The sequence below is a fragment of the Drosophila tropicalis genome, unplaced genomic scaffold (genome assembly GCF_018151085.1).
Source record: "Drosophila tropicalis isolate 14030-0801.00 unplaced genomic scaffold, ASM1815108v1 contig_593, whole genome shotgun sequence".
NCBI classification, from domain to species: domain Eukaryota; kingdom Metazoa; phylum Arthropoda; class Insecta; order Diptera; family Drosophilidae; genus Drosophila; species Drosophila tropicalis.
Genome location: NW_027173070.1, coordinates 6,050,122 through 6,070,719, shown reverse-complemented (window position 1 = coordinate 6,070,719; position 20,598 = coordinate 6,050,122). Strand labels below are relative to the sequence as shown.

The 20,598-nt window shown below is 37.9% G+C and overlaps 2 protein-coding genes across 7 annotated transcripts; one reads left to right on the top strand and one right to left on the bottom strand.

Moving 5' to 3' along the window:
• The first annotated feature begins 43 nt into the window (after positions 1-43).
• tapas lies at positions 44-8,481 on the top strand. 6 transcript variants are annotated; one of them, XM_068292139.1, is made up of 9 exons: positions 44-338; positions 789-1,024; positions 3,631-4,411; positions 4,478-6,417; positions 6,494-6,621; positions 7,073-7,361; positions 7,430-7,581; positions 7,911-8,059; positions 8,121-8,481. In XM_068292139.1, exons 2-9 carry the CDS (start codon positions 812-814, stop codon positions 8,348-8,350), a joined length of 3,882 nt encoding a protein of 1,293 aa, XP_068148240.1. In that variant the 5' UTR covers positions 44-338; positions 789-811; the 3' UTR covers positions 8,351-8,481. The 6 variants fall into 6 exon arrangements, with proteins under 6 accessions (XP_068148240.1, XP_068148243.1, XP_068148239.1 ...); XM_068292138.1 differs by having other exon boundaries at positions 45-338; positions 3,631-6,417; XM_068292142.1 differs by lacking the exon at positions 789-1,024 and having other exon boundaries at positions 3,631-6,417.
• MED8 (mediator complex subunit 8) lies at positions 8,392-9,453 on the bottom strand. Its single transcript, XM_068292144.1, is given in 3 exon segments — positions 8,392-9,016; positions 9,018-9,253; positions 9,309-9,453. Coding segments are annotated over 2 exon segments (756 nt in total). The 5' UTR covers positions 9,249-9,253; positions 9,309-9,453; the 3' UTR covers positions 8,392-8,491.
• Between the last annotated feature and the right edge of the window lie 11,145 nt (positions 9,454-20,598).

The window sequence follows — 20,598 nt, the reverse complement described above, 5'->3', positions numbered from 1 at the left end:
CGCTCAACTGTCATCTCTCCGATGTGGCAACTACCCTTTATAATTTTTGACGAATAGCGGACTTGGTGTGCGGCGGAAAATATTTCCAATTTTATTTAACTGTATTGTCACAAAGTTTACAAAACCAAAAAAAAAAAAAAAATTCCGCAGAGCGACAAATCATTGAACAAGATTTAAAAAAAAAAAAAAAACATATTTTATCATTTTATTCAGAATTAAACTGTGAGTTTCGCCATTAAGTGAGGACTGCGTTTTAATTAACAAACTTAAGAAAAAAACCTTTCGTCACAAACCTCACCCATCAATTTCAAAAGAACAACCAAAGAAAAAGGAGAATCGTAAGTCTTATTTTCATATTTTTGTTGTTTCATTGCAATTTGGCATCTAACAGGGCTTTCGCATTTCAAAATGGCGCCGCTTCATAAAGGAGCGTCTCTTAAGAAAGAGATGGAGAAACGAAAATTGTGGAAACATTTATAATTTTTTTTAAAGGAAATTTATTTTTCTGTCTAAAAATTCAAACAACCAGAAGTTAACCGCGTTCTACGCGAATGGCGCTTTCTGCGTCGACGCCGCAGTTACATTTTTCTTGTCTCTCTTTTTTTCTCGCTCCTTCTCTTCTATCTTGTTATCTTCGTTGCGTTCGTCTTAATTGTTGTTGCTGTAGTTTGCCAAAATATTGTTTATGATTATTGTATTCATGAAAAGGGGGTAAGAGAGGTGGAGAAAATAATATATGTACCATTATCCAGATTAGTAACCTGACTGATGATATTGCCTTTTTGCAGATCCTCTTGCTCCAGTAGTCTCCATGGATAAGAAACGGGATACGCTGAACTATGTCACTTCGGTGATCAGAGCTCTAATAACATCCCGTAAACCGCCGGTTGGTTTGAAGGCCATTATAAGGGACTATCACGATGTTGAGGGACAGGCATTGCCATATCGTGAATTGGGCTACCAAACCGCTCAGGATATGCTTAGCGATACGAATGCATTCACCTTTGAAAATGTCTGGGGAGAGGTAAGAAATGGGTCGATTTAAAGAACCTATAACGTAGTCATAATTAATGATATAAGAGACAGAACAATAGAAAAGTCCAAATTTAATGTTTTCTGGTTCAGCTACAAACTGTTAATCTAAATTTAATCTGTTACTAAACATGGGAACCCGTCAGTTTCTACATTTAACATGTATCCTGAATGGATTTTATTAGTCTTGAAATCTACTTAGGAAGAAAGTTACCTAAAGGCACTCACTATTTATATTGTTTGTTAAGACCATAGACCAAGTTAATATGGTTCTTAGACTTTAGAATTAGTCCATTTGCTTCAAATCAATCGGCTTAAACCTGAAATTCTTTTCGTGTGGTCAAAAAACGGTTGTAAATTTGATAGAGATAGAGAGGGCGATAGGAATGCCATTATCATTCGACATTCTTTTTGGGATCTACATATATTTAGTTTTATCATTTGCAAAAAAAAGGCAATTCACCCGCCGCCACCCAACAACAATGAACCAACCCACTTGACATTGTTGCTTTCTCTCTCAATTTCACTCTCATCGTACAATTTATCTCTCTTTGACGCAGCTTTTTTTTTGCGAGCTTTCCCTTGTGCTTTCTTGGAGTGTTCGTCTCTTCTTCTTCAGTACATTTCACAAACTACAAACGTGCGGGTTCGTGTGCTGCTGCAGCGGCTGGTTGTGTCTCTCTCTCTCCGTCTCTCCCTCTCTATATTGCCACAAAGAAGGGGGCAACGTGTCAACGAAGTCTCAGCCGTCATCCACATCTTTCCATCTGAAAAAAGTGTAAACAATGGCATTTAACTATAGTTTTAGTTGATGAATTTTTGATATTTTTATGTTGGCCGTCGTCGCATATACATATATGTTTTACAAAAGCTTTTTTAGCTGCAATTTGAGTTAAATTTGAGAAAATGTGAGTGTAAATCGTAAATGTCAGCAGATTTTTTGTGTGTTTAACTTTGTGAGTGTCTGTGTGTGTGGTGAAAGTGAACAAAATGCTATCAAAAACCTAACATTCCCCTCTCTCTCTGTCTCTCCCTTGTTTTGGCTGTTGCATTGCTAAAAACAAAAAAAATGTAGTTAAATGTTTATAATTTTAATTTCATTTTCCTACCTACACCACTTGGTGGTTATATCCACCCACTCAGAGTCACTCCCATTTTGGTTGCAGTTAAAATCAATGCGAAATGTGACCCGCCTTTTTCTTGGCAACTTTGTTTTCGTTAGTTTTTTGTTTAAAACCAATGAAAAATACGTTTATTGATTCTTTTTGTTAAAGAAGAAAAAACAAACTTCATAGATTCATTAGAGTTTCTGAGGTATCAAGTTTTATTTAGCGTTTTAAATTATTATAATAGATGTACTAAAGCATAAACTACTTCATCTTAATTGTTATTAATCTTTAGAGTTCCTCATGATTGCTATAGTTATAGTAGATTACTAACCAAGTTCTTTATACAGAAACGACTTAGAAAAGATGGGATTTACAGACTTAAACTGTAGATTTGACGGCATTAGCAACAAAGTGTTATATATTATAAAATTTTTATTAACTTTTAGTGTTTCACATCATTGCAATAGTTATAGAAGAGTATTAACTAGTTCTTCATATAGAAATGACTTCAAAAGTATGGGATTATATACTTTTAAACAGTAAATTTGACCGCACTATCAACAAAGTGTTATAAATAAACAATAAACAAATAAAAATCGTATGAGAGACATACAACTGAGAGCCTTCAGTTTTCCCCAACCTATTATAACAATATTGAAGACGTTTGGTCAAAGCTAAACTACCTTAAAATCACTTAAAACAGACGCACTTCTTGCTTACCTGTTAAGCACCAGGTGGTCAAAATCAAGGTGTAGTCAGTCAATGGGAAAAGTTGCATAGTTTTAATATTTTAGCTTCCGGAGTCTCGTTTTTAATTTGCGAAATCCAAATGTTTTATTGCACTTTATGCCTCGCTCTAATCAACATAATATTAACGCTTTCACTAGTCTCGCTGCAAGTATCAAAGTTTATTATACTTTCCATACATATGTATGTATGTATGTGTATATATTTCCCTCCTTTTTAATCGTCACGTCTGTGTTGAATGCTTCGCCTTCGACTTCAAGCTTCATTGCCTTTCCTTTCCATTTCGGTGAGGGGAGGAGCAACCACTATACTCATTCATTTGGGGTCTGACCCTATAAAGACAGCACCGACGACAACAACGATTGCAAGGCCCGCATAATATATACATACATATATATGAATCATTTTTGATTGAGCAAACCAACCAAGAATATATATATACATATGTACAAACATTTAAAGCCTCGGCTCTGCACTGATCTCATTTTAGGCATTTGAAGCATAGGAATTTGCTGTAATTGCATTTTTATAGTAAAGAGAGTTATTTTAAAGTGTTTGATAATTGAACTATAGTTCGTGTTCTCCATTAAATTTTAGATTAATATCTCCCTAAATAATTTGGACTTTTGAGACATTTAGAAGTCATTTATTGTACAATTTTTAATAGACCAAGCTAAAAATTCAATTCAAAGTTATTTTGGAAAGGTTTTGTAATGTGCTTTTTCGTTTCCTTTATTTTCAGGTGCATATATCGGCGAAGTATAATGAAAAAACGGCTCATATCGAGTCTATGGTGAGAAAACAAAAAACTAGTAAGAAGCTACCACCTTGCACACGACCGGCACCTTCTAGAAGATCAGCAGCATCATCAGTTGCGTATAAGCAACCGCTCTTACAGAAGCCGAGAGTCTTCCCGGCGCAGCAGCAGCAGCAGCAATTCCAACAGCAACAGCAGCAGCAATTCCAGCAGCAATACCAACAGCAATACCAACAGCAACAGCAGCAATACCAGCGCCTACAACAACAACAGCAGGAGCAACAGCAGCAATACCAGCAACTACAACAGCAACAACAGCAGCAACAGCAGATTCAATACCATCAACAACAACAACAGCAACAACAGGTGGAGCATTTGCGTCGTGAGTTGGAGCAAAGATTGCAATCAGTCCGCCAGCACGAACAGGCTTTGAAGCAACTCCAAAAACAACAACAAGAGCATCTGCAGGTGGAGCAACTGCGTCGGGAATGGGATCAACGTATGCATGAAGTTCACCGCAAAGAGGAAAATTTGAAGCAATTAAAAGAGCAACTACTCCTAGACCAGGCCAAACAGAAGGAGGACTTGCAGCGTCAACAGGAGCAAATACGTCAAGAGGCGCGTGATCTGGATACAAAGAAAATCGAAAAGGAACTGGAGAAACACCAACGTGAAAAGGAGCTACAGCAAGAGAGCAACAAGAGGCTGCAGCAGCAACGGGTGCAAATTGAGAAAGAGCAAACGACAACCATTAGAGTTCATTCCGGTAATGAGAATCACTCATTCGGAATGGACTCCAAAATGAAGGCTCAAAATATGCGTCCCATTCTAGGTAACAGTGCTCCAGCGGTTGGTAATGGACGAGGCACAGCTGGTCGTGGTGGCGGATACCACCAACGTGAAACACAGCAGCATCAGCGGCCCCCAACATCATCCCCATTCACTCCAAGCTCCTCCTCTGTGAATAATAGACTGAAGCTCAAGCAGATGCCCGTTCCCGCACCTATAACTCCACCAGATACTCCCGAGATGGTTAGTAAGTCAAAGCCCAAACTAATACACAAAGAGCAGCCGAAGGCGGCATCAAGTCCACCAGCACTTCCAGTTGCTTCCAAACGCAATGTGGGCAACTTCCTCTTTGATTCATCAGTTGATCCGATGAAATCTTTATGTCTTTATTGCAAATCCCATGGCTTGGAGAACCCTTATTACAACATATTTGGCGCCCGCAATAGTTTCCATTGCTCGGTGCGCATCGGTGTCGATGTCTATAGTAGTTATCCCGCCGAGTTTCCAAATGAGTTGACCGCTCGTATGGGCACAGCTCGCATAGCCATCGATCGGATAATCTATTTGGAGTCACGAAAACATTTAAGCATATGCACCTTGAAGGATGAAGACTTCCTGGAGACCTTGTATGGGGCGTTACTCAAATATCCACATGGCATATTGGGACATCGTCTCGAGCAATGGTATGAGGAGACATTTAAGCATCTATTACCAAGTCATTGGTATGATTTGATAAGCGGATATAGTAAAATAAGGATTGAGCATGGTATTAATACAGAGATTATCATCTTTGCCAATCCACCAGAGGCACAAGCTTCAGCCCATCAGCAGCTGTATTACACGGTGTCAAATGAGTTGGAAGACTTACCATTGCCCTGGTTAAATGACGATAGCACTCAGGATTGGAGTATGTACATAACACATTGTGATTCCACGCAACATGTCTGGGCAAGATTAATAGATCACAACTCCAGTTTCGAGACCTTGACTGAGCATATGAACAAACATATGCATTCAAGTGAGTATCGTAGAAACGTCTCAGAGCCACAAGAGCAAGAGATCTATCTGGTTGAGGTTAGTGATGTATGGAATCGGGTCAGAGTTCTGGAAGTGGATGCCCAGCATCGTACATGTCGCTGTCACTTTGTGGACTTTGGTGATGTTGTTACCTTTGACTTCAACGATTTGTATCAGTGTGGTCTACAATTTTTGGTTGTGCCTTGCCAGGCTGTATGTTTGAGCATGTATGCACTAGAAAAGTTTGAAGATCACCCGTATGCCTATGATGTATTGTGCAAAGAGCTCTCCGGTCAAAGTGTAGTTGCTCGCATACTGACGACGAAAAAACAATATTTGGAACAGGCTGGTCATCCGCAGGGACTGCTTGAAAAAGGCAAGCGAAAAGCGTGCCTGGTGGGCACCTTTTATGATACATCCACTGCCGAGGATGTACACTTGAATGATCTGGTCGTTAAGGAGATAACGCAAAGTACACGCCCACCTAGACTGTGTCTGGAGCAGAAATCGAATCCAGTCCTCGCCGCTCATATCAATGATATGGGAGATTTGATGGTATTGATACGAAATGAGGATCTCAATTTTGTTGAGCGCAGCATAGCAAATACGGTGGCGGCTGGCATCGATGAAAAGCACCGGGTGCAATATTCTGATCTATTGAGGGATAATCTTGTCTTTGTCTGCGACGAGTCCGCTGGAGTGGATGCCCCCAAGCAATGGTATCGCGGCATGTTGACCTCCAAGCCGAAGAGCCAAGAGGAGGAAACTTTCGATGTCTATTATGTGGATGATGGAAGATTGCGCAAGACGCACATTTCCAATATCTATCGACTAGAGGCCAATAATCTGGCTTTGGCTTCGTTTCCACCGCAAGCCTTGCGTGTTCGTTTGCATGATGTGCCTCCAATAGATGCCCAGATGTTGGGTAGTTTACGTGGATTGATTCCACCACGCAGCGAAGTATTGGTAAGTTAAATGTTTGTAAAACAAACCCAACTAAAAATTAACGTTTATAATGTATCTTAATCTCTTTTCCGTTTAGCTAAAAGTTATGGAAAGTGGAGTTACGGATAAACTTCCTATGGTTAACATATACATAAGGGGCCAGGATGCCAATGCTATGTATTTGTGTGTTAACAGCGCCATACGAATGGAGTACGAGATGATGAGGTGAGTTGGCTAACATATCCAATACACACCAACACAATCTCCACATCATTCTATGTTCATCTGATCTCTAAATCACTTCCTTTCCTTTCTCAAATTCATCCGCCTCTCAATCCTTATCAGTGTTTCACATTAAGTTTAATATCTCAAGTCTTGAATTAGCGCTTTCGATAAACTGGATACGACATGATCTCGCTTCACCTACATAAATGTTAAATTATCGTTCGATAATCCCTTTCTAACCATCATTATTGTAAGCTAATATCTAAGTAACGTTTCACTCATATGCATCATCTTGTATATACATATAAAAAATAATAATAATTTACCAATTAAAAATGGGGGATATTAAAAAACAAAAAAGAAAAACAACCAAGCAGTAAATTGAGAATTTATTCAAATCCCAAATACCCCCAAAAACCCTCCAATACCATAAACATTTCGAAACATTTAGCACTGCTCGTGTGGATCATTTCGATGATGGCGGCTTACATTTCAATCCCAATGGACAGCTGTTACGACGGAGTAGTTTCAGCTCCATTGTCTCCAGCCATAGTAGTGCCAGCAGCTCGACAATTAACAATAATCATGAAAATGTGGCAGCAGCAGGATCGACATCCCCATCGACACCACCAGTTTCGCCACAGAAAATTGCTTCAATAAAGGATTACGAAGCCATACCGGCCATTGGATCTTATTTTGAAGTGCGCATTGCACTGTCAATTAACCCAGCACGCTTTGCGGTGCGTTTGCCTTTATTTATATGAATGACTTGCTGCCTTTATCAATAAATTATTTGTCACATTTTTAGGTGCAACCATACAAGTGCTACAATCAACTTCAACGTCTGATGAAGGATTTGCAAGCACATGCCAAGGAGGCGGAGAGAAACAAAGCTAGTGTCACACAATGTGCCATAGGACAGGCATATGCAGCACCAGATTCGGAAAATATATATCATCGGTGGGTCTAACAATGGATTGATTCATTGAGATTAAGGTTAAAAAGTTCATAAAAATTGGGAATGACAAGATTTAACATCAACCATTGTTTAGTTATTTGTTATAAAAATTAACAACTCTAAAAATATGCAGAAATTTGATTTAGCAAGATATATTATAGGAAATATGGAATAGGGTTTAAAAACAGACTTTTTAGTATTAAAAGGAGTCACCTAACTTACCGTTTTTTTTTTAGGAACATGAAGTAGTCTTAAATAGTCAAATACAATCCGTTAAGAAGGATAATAGTACATTTTAGTCATTGCTTTAATAACTATTTTCCTCCAATAGTGTAACTGTGCAACAGATCTACGATGAGATAGTCCATGTACGTTTTGTGGATTTGGGCGATGATGGAGTCTTGGCCAAGCAGCAGCTTATACAGTTGCCAATGGCCATGCGGGAGTTGCCCAAAATGGCTTTACCAGCTCAGCTATATGGTAAGTTTTTAAAGGAAATCCAAATGCTTGAAATTAATCTTATTTTGCTTCTTATTGGTAGGCATACAATTGGCTGATGTGATCTGGTCGCAGGATAACTGTAGACGTTTCCGTGAGCTGACTTTGAGCCAAAAATTTATTGCCATTGTGCGCGGTTTTAATAAAGTAAAAGATGAGGCACGTGTCTTGTGCCTGGAACTGATTGATACATCGACGCCTCAGGATATCAAGCTACACGAAATTCTCATCAATGAGAAACATGCTCAAGCGGCTGCAAGCTTGACTAACTAAACTAAAATTCAAATTTATGTTTCATTTGTTTTCATTTAAACTTATTAATTAGTAATAGCAAATATTTATTATACGACTCGACGACGACATTCCGATATAAATATAAACATCTATATTGATCTATAGACAAATTGCGAGTGTTTATCTTGAAAAGGGATGCACTTGGTTGGCCGATTTGATGTTGGTCTTGACGGCGGACGGAGCCTTGCCCAGTTGTTGGACGTTGCCGGGACTCATGCCGCCAGCTCCGGCGCCTCCCATGGGCGAGGGAGCTCGTATGGATGGCGGTACCATCATGGGACCATAATTTGTCATCTTCAGACCTTTGCCCATGCCGACAGCGGCCACCAGAAGTTGGGTGTCCGTCATGCTACTCGTCTGTTGTATGCCAGTGCGGGATGAAGATTCAATTTCCCATTCCTCGCGTGCTTTGGTCACCATATCGAGGACATGGGAAACCACTTTATTGTATTGGGTGACTTGTTTCATAGCCGCATCGTTAGTGAGATTGGCCGCCTTTTGTTCATTCTGTTGCATCTTTTGCTCGGTTATGGGATCGGGCCGTGTGCGCAGATAGTCGGGCACAATGTCATGCGAGAAGACCGGTACGCGGCCCTCGGTGATGTTTATCAGGGCATCATCCCTTTCCATGGACACCAGGAGGGGGAAGGACAGTGCGATTCCGTAGCGGCGGGCACTGCTCTTTGGCCAGAATCTTGGTTAAACCTGTCAAATGGCTGGAAATGATGGCGAAATTATCCAAGAACGTTGGCCAATTGATCGTCTCGTATTCCATCTCCAGTTTCTGGATCATTGCGAAAACGGCCATTTTCAAATCGTTCAGGCGCTGCAAGACGGCGTCCAGCGTCATCTCAAAGTGTTTTTCCTCGCGCTGCATTTCGGCTGAAAGTTTAATTAATTAATTGTCAAGTATTGTGTGCGGGTCAAAGTTGCTTACCTGGATTTAAGATTGTTGCCGTAGGAGTTTGGGTGAATTGATTATGTCTCTGGTAACAAATATTTGTTTAATTTAGCTTTAATTGGCATAATTGTTTATTATTATTATTTATTGACAATCTCTCAGCTGATGCTGTTATTTAACACTGGGAAAAAGTAGTGCTGCAAAATATCGGGGCAAAGTTATCGACATTATCGGAGCAACACCTATCGGTTAATCGACACTATCGGAGCAAACCTATCGTCGAGCATGTTCGATCTACTTCGAGTTCGACTCCGATGCTCGATGTTGGCATCATCGGTATGAGGCGAATAGTACTGGGCGAATTCGGCTATATGGTTGTTGTTGCATTTGTGAGTCGAGCGAATTGGCGGCGAATTTGTGCTCTTTTGCTCGATTGGATGGTCGGAGTTCGACAGCGTGGTTGGGTCTGACTCCTTTGCTCGACAGCGTGGTTGGGTCTGACTCCTCTGCTCGACAGCGGTGTTCGAGTTGGACTCTTTTGTTCGACTGCGGTGTTCGACTGCGATGCTCGATGTTGGCATCATCGGTATGAGGCGAATATTCATATTTTTAACGGCTTGGGCGAATTGATTTCGCCGAGCGAATTGATTTCGCCATGTTGTTGTTTTTTTTTGTTGTTGTTGTTGTTGTTTATATTTGAAGCTGAGCGGACGTGCGGCCGTTATTGTCGGAAAGTTGGAATTTTGAATGTGCAAATTTGAAAAATAGTTAATTTTGGAAATAATTGAAAGAGAATTGCAACAAATTCTGATGGCGTGCGGACGTGGGTGCAAAAGAATTCAATAATAATTGCATAATAAATAAATTGAATTAATTCGAAAACAAAGTCGGTTGTGTTTGGGCACGTGAATTTTTGTTTGTTGTTGTCTCGCTGCGCTGCGGTGCACTTGCAGTTTGCATCAGTGTACGTGTGTGTGTGTGTGTGTGTGTGTATTAGTGTAAGTGTGTAGACGGGTCATTAAATTGGTGCCGCTATTCTTATTGTTGTATTAGTTACTGGCGTTGTGTTGTTGTTGTTGCTGTTGTTCTTTTTCAGTCAAATTGCACAAGTGTAACGGTTTCTTTGCAAGCAACGAAATGTAATGCAAAGTGTGTAAAGCAGAAAAACCAAAAAAAAAAAAAGCGAAGAAATGGGGGAGAAACAACAAAAAATGCAGTTCATTCAAACTGAAAATGGAGAAGCATTCAGCAGCAACAACAACAACAACAATTGTTAAATTTCGCGTGCAATGGCAAAATGAAAAGCGCTCGAAAATGGAAAAAAGAAGAAACAAAAAATTAATGTGTGTAAAATACAGTGAAAATTAGCATGAGCGGAAAATGAAGAAAAGCCAACAACAACAACAACGACAACAGCAAGGAAAATAGTGGGAAACAAGTACAACAACAAAAGCAGTAACGCTGTCTCTCGCTCTCTCTCTTTGGTTCTCTTTTTATGTCCTTTCGGTCTTCTTCTTCTATCCCTCCCTCACCTCATAGCGCGCGTCTCTCTCTCGCTCTCTAGCTATCTCCCTTATGAGTCACGAATGTCGTGGGCAAGATGAAATGTGTAAATTTTGGTGTAAAAGAACGTAGGAAGAAAAAAAAGGTTTAACTGACAACAACAAGAGGAGCAATTTGGCGTTTATTTTATACCCTTTCGAAAGATCATCATGATTTCCATGAAATGTTTGTAACAAGCAAAGCAGAAATAAGGAGTGCTTCATTTCCTCTTCCCCTCCCTCCTCTCCGCAAAATTCTTCTTTGATATCCTGACTTCGCCCTTTCTTATGATCTATTCTCTCTTTTGCTTGCCTTCTATTATTCTAATTTATTGCCCTTTAAATGTTTCCATAGAGCATTCCTGAATTCATTGTACTTCACTCAATTTCCGGCATCTTTTGACTCTCGTTTTGAATATGTGCTAAATACCTTTCAATATTAACTTTTTTTTCTTATTTGTATTTGTTTGGTAAATTGTTTTTTGTTTTGCTGCTGCTGCTTGGTAATGGAAACAGCCGTTGTCTTTCTTTTACTTTAAACAAATTATATTCAATTTGTTTAAACAAAATTTTACGAGCACAGCGAAAGAGAGCGAAAACTGAGAGCAAAAGAGAATTGTGTCAGTCTTTCAAGTCATGTGGATGCTTGGCCTTAACCCCTCCCTCCTCCCATAAAACTGCCACCCACATTCATGCCCCACTCCCACTCCCCCACCACCCCTGACCGGCTTATCAATTATTCTTTTTTCCTCCTCTCCCTCTATCTATCTGACTTGCTAAATTATTTGCCCTTGTCGGCTAGAACTCTTTGAATGTGATAGAGGGAAGGGAAAGTGCGAGGGGGTAGATTTTGTAACGTTTATCAAAAATGTCTCAACTTCTTTATATTCAGACTTGTTTCCTAATTAACAAATGTAGAAAAGGCAAAATCAACTAGAGAGAATTGTGAATAGAATGAAACGACGAAAAAATACTTTATTCAATCTAAATTTAAAACGTTTTCAAGTTTATCTAGTTTCAAGTTTAACTTGATGTAAATTGTTTTCCAGTTTACGAGAGAATTCTGAAATCTTCAAGTTCCAGACCTCCTTAAAAAAGGTTGAAAGCCCCTAAAGAATAAAGATTCTCTAAGGAGTCGCGATATAATTTTGATTCCAAGTCTTGCCAAAAAATGCTTTAAAAATCTTTCAGTACTTGAAATTGTTGACCTTTTCGGCTAGGAAAAAGGAAAAATTAATTCATAAATGTCCTCAATTCATTAGTGCTTATCAAAAATAGACGTTTACTTTCAATTTCAATCAGTTATAAACAATTTGCAGCCGTTAAAATCATATCCACTCTTAAATAGTATGCTTAACTAGAAAAACCTTTAATAAATCTCTTAATAATATCACTAGGATAATAGAAACAAGCAACTTCATGGTTGTTTTTGGTGAAATTTGATAGAAAAACCTTGGTTTTTTCATACATCGACCTTGAGCCGGATAAAAACATTATTGATTTTCGATTTATGAACAATAGTTTTGAAAGATAAAACTTTTAGATTAGTTCTCATTGCTTTCGTCTTTAATTCATCCATAAAATTTGTCGTCATTTTCTATTCTTGACACCAACCACAAACAAGAGTAAAACCAAAAATCGATAATAAAAGTAGTGAGTAAGGGTGCGGGTGCGTGGGAGGAGGGGTGGTAAAGGGAGGGGTGACTGGGAGTGCTTTCACATTTTTTTGAGTGGTGGGTGACACATATCATAAGCATGTTCATGTTCATGTATGTCATTTTTAAGTCTCTCTCTCCTTTTGCTTCCTTTTCGTTTTATCATTCAGTTAATCATTATATATACACGCATTTATATATTACTCATACCTGAATAACGCAGCCCTGACACTGACCACAAACAACAAATGAGCAGAGAAGAGAAAAAGAAAACCAAGAGAGACAACACACATTTTTCCAATTTCTCTTTCGTTTTTCTTATCCCTGTCTACATTTTTTGGTTCGTGTTTTTTTATGCCGGCCGACTGTTTTCAGTTTGTTTACAAAATGTTTCATTCAACCCCGAAAAAAACAGCAGCCATTTGGCAGCAGGCCCATCCATCCAGCCAACCCTCCCTCTTGCAGCTATTTTCTTCTTTGCCCTTTTCATCCATTTTCCCACCTCCATTCAAATCTTCTGCAGCTCTTAAACAACTTTTAGCGTAATAAAATACAAGTATACTATTTCATAAAGAGCCTGAAAGTGGCAACGAATTTATAATACTTTATAAATTTATGAGAATTTTGGAATACATTTAGTTTAGTAAACTACAAACTTAACAAGCATTAACATCATAATGTATTTAAAGGTACTTTATGGTTTAATGAAGATGTAAACGCCCTTCAATAGGGCAAATTAGAGAATTTTCTTAGCAGCAGAAGACAACTAACGCAGGAAAGCAGTTGGATAAAGTAGTCTGATGGGAGTTCTAAATATATAGTGAGAATTTACTATGAATAAAATGCACGTGGTTCTTTATATCATAGTCTTCGAGGCTCAGTTGGTCTAATATAGTCAGTACTTAGCTATATTTACAGGGTACAAGAAAACAGTTTCAATGTTTGTCTAGAAAAGGGTTGTCGGCCCGGAAAATGCACTCAAGCGGTTGGGGCCAGCCTTCTTTCTTGGTAGCTGCTGCCGTTTCTTCGTCTCTTTCTTTTTTGCCTAGCTGTCTGACAAGTTTCTGCGTTTTTGTAGTGTTTCCCCCCATCCCAGCCTTGCTCATTGTCATTATCATCATCATCAACTTGATCATGATCTTTGTTGCACTTGGCAAGTTGAAGTTGGCTAAAAAAGTAGAAAAACTAACCATGGGTGTGTCGCAAAGTTCAAAAGTTCATTCCCGCATGTAAAATGAGGGCGTGTCAGATTCTATTATACAGGTGATTGAAAGGATTCTAACAAGTACGAAAATTCCCTTTGACTGCAAAAGAGCTTCTTTACACTTCATTAGTCATTTGGCAATTACACATCTAAAGCTAATTTCCCACAGTTTCTTAACATGTTCTCTATCTCAAGTGTGGCATCTGATTCTGATAACCCAAACAAAAAAAAAAAAAAAAGAAAGAACACAGTCAATCAATGAACGAACAAAACGAAACGAAACGAATGAATTTCCTATGAAAAGGCTAGTGAACTAGCGAAAAAATATTTAAAAACAACTCTTTAACTTTAACCTGTTAGATAGATAGTTAGATAGATCGACGTTGTTGTTGTTGTTGCTGCTTCTGGGGGTAATTAAAGTTCAGACTGGCAACGCCCACAAAAGATATTTCCTAATTAGGCGAAGACTTCAAAACATGGGGTGATGGCGGGGGTGAGGGAGACAGAAGCTATTTAACAATTAGTCGAATTAGTAGAACTAATGGAACTTAGCCTCCGGAGTATCACAAACGTTTGCCTCGAATCAATTTTGTAAATTTTTTTGAAAACAAATTGAACTTGTTTAATAATTTGACATGCAAATTTAATTGCCGCCCCCTTCCCTTCCCGCATGACATAATCTCATAAATCTGCCTGGCACTCCTCCTCCTGCTTCAATGATCTAATGGAGTCGTTTCAGGGGCAACTACAAGTCAAAGCAATCAATGCAATTTAGAATATGATTTCATTTCGAGAGCCCAGAAAATGATGTTATACGTTATGAGTTCAGTTCCCATGCGCCGTCTAGTTGGGTGCCCACTACCCTCCCCTTCCTCACTTTGGCGATGACGTTGTCAAACTTGTTTCAGTTTCTGTTCTGTTTTTTATTTATCATTTTATCAACGTTTATTGTTTTGTGACTGTTGTTGTTGTTGTTATTATTGTTGCTGTTTATTACCAGTTCAACTGTCATTTAATTGACGTTGTTCTTTTGCTCTCTTTCTCTCTGTTCTGGTCTCTTTTTGAGCTTGAGAGGAACAATGGATACACCTACACCAATTCACTTAGAGGGACACAAGCCCTTAATTTTAACTTTTGTCTATAATGGAACAAAGTTACAAAGAGGGGAAGAACGAAGTCATCAATTGATTATATTCTTATCATTTAGATGGCGCCAGGCGTTCAAAATTTAACATAATCTAACTTGACGAGGCTTGATTTGGGTCACTTTTCTTATGTTATGCATGTCAGCTAAGAAAAAAGTAACCCCTAGAATATAATATTTTACAAAGGATATTTGGTTTTATTGAATTTTAAATAAATTTGTCTGACTACCTGGCCTGAATTAAAAGCAACCCTATTGGCTAGAACGTAGTTCTTTAATGATATAATTCATTTTTTTCTATGGATGTAGCTGGCAGTTGAAATGTTGTTGATCAACTGTTTTTTTTTTCGATAGTTTATTCCAAACGTAGTTATGCCTTCTCAGGGATCTAGAAAACATAAGATCAAAAGGGTCTACAGTGTATATATTAAGTTACATACAGTTAATACATTTTATGTTATTTTAAAGCATGTAATAAGTGCATTATTTTTAGACCTGGGACGCGTCAATTCATTTTTAAATAATTTATATGGGTAAAAATTTATTTCTGCAACGATTTGTGTTCGTAAAACGAGGTATCACTGTCTATAAATTAAGAGTGCACCAAGTGAAATAGATCTATACATGTCTGTCTGTTGAAACACACAGATTCCATAGACTATAAAATCTAGAGCTATCAAATTTTAGCTTGTAGACTTATGTGTTGTTCAGGTTAGATCAAGTTTACTTTAAAAAGGAATACTTTATATGTATGTACATAAATGAAATGACATTTCAGTTTATAGAACTATCGGCTTAAGCCCCTTTTTGAGCCTTACTCTAGACTTTGTGAAGTATTTCTTTGTCGCGATAATCAATGTGGTTTATTTCTGTATCTGAACCTCAAATACTAAGAAACACTCTCTGTTCAAAGAGTCAAAAATAGCCCAGTAATGTGATATAATGCATTTAAAAACAAATCTGAGATGGAAAACCAAAACAAATAACCCAAAAAGGAACATGAAATGCCTTTCATTTAAAGAAATTGTTGTGCAAATTCTCGATATTGAATATAGCTATAGTAGGTCTAGTCTTGTTGATGGCAATTCTCTGAGCCCTTTGCCTTGGCCTTTACGTGACGTATGTGTCAACAGCTGCGATTGCTGCACGGTTGGATAGAAGCCAGCCAGACAACTAGACAACTGTCTCGATTTGTTTCATTTTCGATTTTAATTTGCAATTTAAATGTGTGAGAGACGCTTTGGCTATTCTCGCCTAGCTAAAGATTTAATTAAACTTGAAAACAACGAAAAATGTAAAGCGATGGCAAAAGGAAGTGCCGTAAATCAGTGGCGGGGCAAAAGAAGAGAGTCTCTACATGATTAGATCAGCTCCAGCGAGCGCTACGTTTGTGTTTTGTTCCCATTTCTCAGTCACATAGTTTCTGGTTCTCCATCTCCTCGAATCCAATCTTAATCTCGATTCTCGTGGTTGTCGTCGACGCGTTCGTTCTCCTGTCAGGTAAAGCGAGTGGCATTCAATGTCGTAATACGACATCACATCTCCACCCCACCACCAACATTCTCCGCTGTACTTCTCCATTCAGTTAGTTATCAGTCAACATTGGAACGACGCTTATCGCTTGATAAGCAAAAAAAAAAAATAAATTTACCGCTTTTACCTACACTCATATACACACACATTTATATATAGTTGAAATTTGTATGTGGTTTATATTTTTGTACAGTTTGACATGCACTCGATGTTAATCTAATTGCCACTCATGTCTTAGCTTTACAGTTACGTTTTATAATACCCCTTACTTACGCTTGTGTTAAAAACAACGGTATATTAAAGTCATCAATAGTATACAATCATAGAATACTAATCATTATCATTTGAAATACGAATCACTATTAATAGATGTGCAATAGAGCCCCAAAGTGTATAATAGATCCCTCTATGAGGCATGAGTCATTAAGTGATAAAACATTTGAACTTAGCAGAAAAATACTCTCCAGTCATTATATCGTACGAGTATTCTAAAAAAAGTGAATATTAAGAGTACTTTAGGTTTTCAAACGTTTCAATTTTTAATTATTTAGTGTTGTTGTCATGAGAACTGATGGTGTCCTAAATGTTGAATATATTCTTGCAGTTCTGTAATCCTTTCTGGGTCCTATTTCGAATTTATAAATACATATATGCACTCAAAATAGATCAAAATCTGAAAATCTTCATCCTTCGCAGTGGGTTCTGAAAATTCATTCAAGAAATCTTGGTTTTGGCATAAGCTTTAAGACGAAAAAGTTAACTAGCCATAATGTTATCAAAAATGAAATGTTGTCCAAGATAAAACCATTTCCATTTCAATTTTAAGAATTTTTGTTTATCTTGGTCCTTTTTTTGTTTTGAAGGTAACACTAACTACTAAATTGGTGATTTTTTGAATCCCTTGTTTGACTTTTAGTTAAGTTTTACATTTTCTTTCTGGTGTACCAAATGAAACTTACATAAAACTTCGATATTCGATTTTGGGTAGTGGGTAACTTGATGTCGTTGCTTTACCACTTCGTAGGCAATTCTTGTTAATTGATAAAACTAAAGCGTCGCAAGGGGATCAATAGTGCGAGCTTTAGACGGATGACGGCCGGCCAGCCCTGGTCTTCCCACGCGTAAATACTTCATAATACAATTTGGCAGCAATAATTGGCCAAAGTAGTTAAGAGTCAAACTCTATGACACACAACAATAACGGGGCCCATCCATATGTTGCGGTTTCTTGACTTGTTTCTTTTTATATGCTCTTTCTCCCAACCACTTTGTCTCGCTCTCTTTTCTCTCTATCTCTCTTGGTGTCTTTCTCTCACAATTTCCGGCTTGCGCAGGCGCAGACAGTAAAAAAACCGGCTAGTCTTCTGTTGACATTTTACTGCAATTGTTGTTGTTGTTGTATGTAGTTGCGATTCATTCGAAATTCATTGATTGCTGTTTTTTTCGAGTTCGAAGCAATGGCTGTCAAACTGTACAAAGAAATTAAAATAATCTACTATTTCTGTTTTGTATACTTATATTTTATTTGTTATTCTTCTTTTCCGCTTTGTATATACATACATTTTTTCTGTTCATATTTATAACATTGACCCACTCATCATGTGAGCCTTGGTTGGGCTTTCTGATAAGGCAAATGAATTAAATAAATTATGCAAATCAGAGCAATATATACAAATAAAAAAGTATAAGTATAATAAAGCAAACAAAGAATTTAATGGGACAGCCTAAAAGTAGGCCAATCATAAAGCAACAAGTGTCCAATTTTCACATTTGAGCGTTTTTCGAGCATTTTGCCAGAATTAAAATTTAAAGTTGGCGCGAAATACAATACAATTAAAAAGATATGAAAATTTTATTGAAATGACAAATAAAACTGCATTGAATGTTATTTCAAGAAATGGAAAAAAAAACATTAAAGAAGTCTTTTTTAAAAGTTAGTAATTCACGTTTCATTTTAGAGGGAAATCAGTTAAATTTATGGTTTAGGATACTTCTATTTTATTTTGAAATATTTTGAATAATAATAAATTGTCAACTGTGTGACCACGCTTAGAAATATTGGCATTTCTATTACCTCCAATTTAGTTTTCAGCTTTTTTAAATTTCGCGCCAACTTTAAATGCGGCTCAAAAGAAAGCTAAAAAAAGAGAAGCCTAAAAGTGGGCAACATTTTTTATATACGACATATTTGAAGCCAACAAAAACCTAATTGAATTCCCCTCTCTTATTCTCTTAAATTTACAGCACGAAATTATTAAGTATTAGCCAAAATGTTTTGCTAGCCAAATTCTAAAAATTAAAACAAAAAAAAAAAAAATTGCGGAGGAGTGGAAGATAAGCAAATTTCTAGTTAAATATACATTAAATCAATTGAACGTTGGGTGGGGTGGTCCTTGTCTGGTCCCACCATCTGGAAAAAGGCACCATCACGGCTTCTCCCCGGAGTTATCATCGTTCACGCTCAACCCCGCAATCGCCGCATTCACCGCAGCAAGCAGCAGCAACAGCAGCAGCTGCCGCGGGATCTGTTGGCCATCATTTGTCCGCATATTGCCATTCACCATCACCGACACCGTCGGTATCCTGTCCAACCAACGGTGGAGGACTCCACCGTCTGCATCACTCGGAGCAACAATTGTGCAAACGCCGACGCATCTATGCATCAACGGGGAGTGCTGCAAATATCATGATGGATCGCGAATCCCTTAGCGAATGGGCTAAGGACAAGCCGCTCAGCATATTACAACTGGATCCGGCTGATCGGGCAGTATTGCGAATAGCAGGTGAGTACGCTAAAATTTAAATAAAAATAAAGTTAATACATTTGAGCAAAAGTTGTGGAACTTAAGTCAAAAAGTTTAATATTTCATAAATTGGGAAACTGAAACAAAAGTAATATAAAAGATTAGTATTTTGAGTTGATTTTTGGTTGAAATCGAATTAAAAAGAAAAAAAAAATAGACTTTTAAATTTCTTCTTAAAGGTTTAATCCTCTTTTTACTTACAGTCTAAAAACCAGTTTAGATTATTTATTCTTATTCTAGTTGTTAACTCCTAGAGATATCGGATGTCATATATATATTTTAGTCACATATGTTGACAATATATTTAAACTATTTCAAAGAACTATTTGCATTTTCGTAGAATATTTTTAAAAGTATCCCATCAAACATTCTAAGTATTCTATTCAGGCTGATAACTCCACTTGGCTAAAAGGCATTTTATAACCGTTTTCGTATTTGCTTTTGCATTGTTGGCCAAATATTTGTTCGGCCCACTTGACTTTGCGTCATTATTATTAAACAGAGTTCCCCACGGCATGGCACTTGGGTCTCTTGGGGTTCATTGCACCCAAAAATGCTTGTCAAACTGTAGCCAACTTTTTTCGTAGCTACTGTTGCAATAGCTTTGCATTGACATTTTTCCGATTGTGCCCCGCCCTCTCCATACCCCTCTATCCCTATCATGTGGAACGCAGATATTATGCGCTAATTCCACGCCTAACGGTCGCCCTCCCCGCCGCATAACCCGCTGTAACCCCGTTTTCATCTCTCATCATCCTCCTCCGGCATCTGTATCTGTTTGTCGCCTGAGTTGTCGTCGCTTGTAATTCTATTTCTGTGCCGCCAACGGAGTTTTTATGCACAGCCCACAGCCTCTCCCTCATTTTGTCTGCCCCTGCCCCCACTCTCTGCTTCTCTCTTCGTCTGTCTTACTTTCTTTACTTTTTTTTTTTGCAACTGCAACAAAAATGCGAAATTTATGTCGCTGCCAGTTTTATTTTTTTTTCTTTTTGCTGCCTGTCTGAGGGCATTGTTTGCCCAGAAAACAAAATGTGCTTTTTGTATATACTGAGAGTGAAGTCTATTGAATATTTGCGGCATTGTGCAGGGTCTACATCCAATCACTATTGAGTAGCAACTGAGCTATAATTTATATTGGCAAAATATCGGCAATGGGTTGGGTGGGGGATCAGTGAAAGGTCGCTTTACTGTGTCAATAACCTTCGCCAAAACAAAAATTCATCAAACGAAAACCGCAATCTGTTAATCAAATGTAGGTAACTACATCCGTAAATCAACATCTACGATTTGTTTTTTTTTTTGCACTAGCCAAACTGTGTTTCAATAAGTACATATTTGATTAAAGTTATGGTCATCAAAGTATATACATATTAATTATGAAGTTTTTCAAGGTTATCCAACTGCAAAGGTGTGATAACAATTATATTAATACATAATAATAGCTA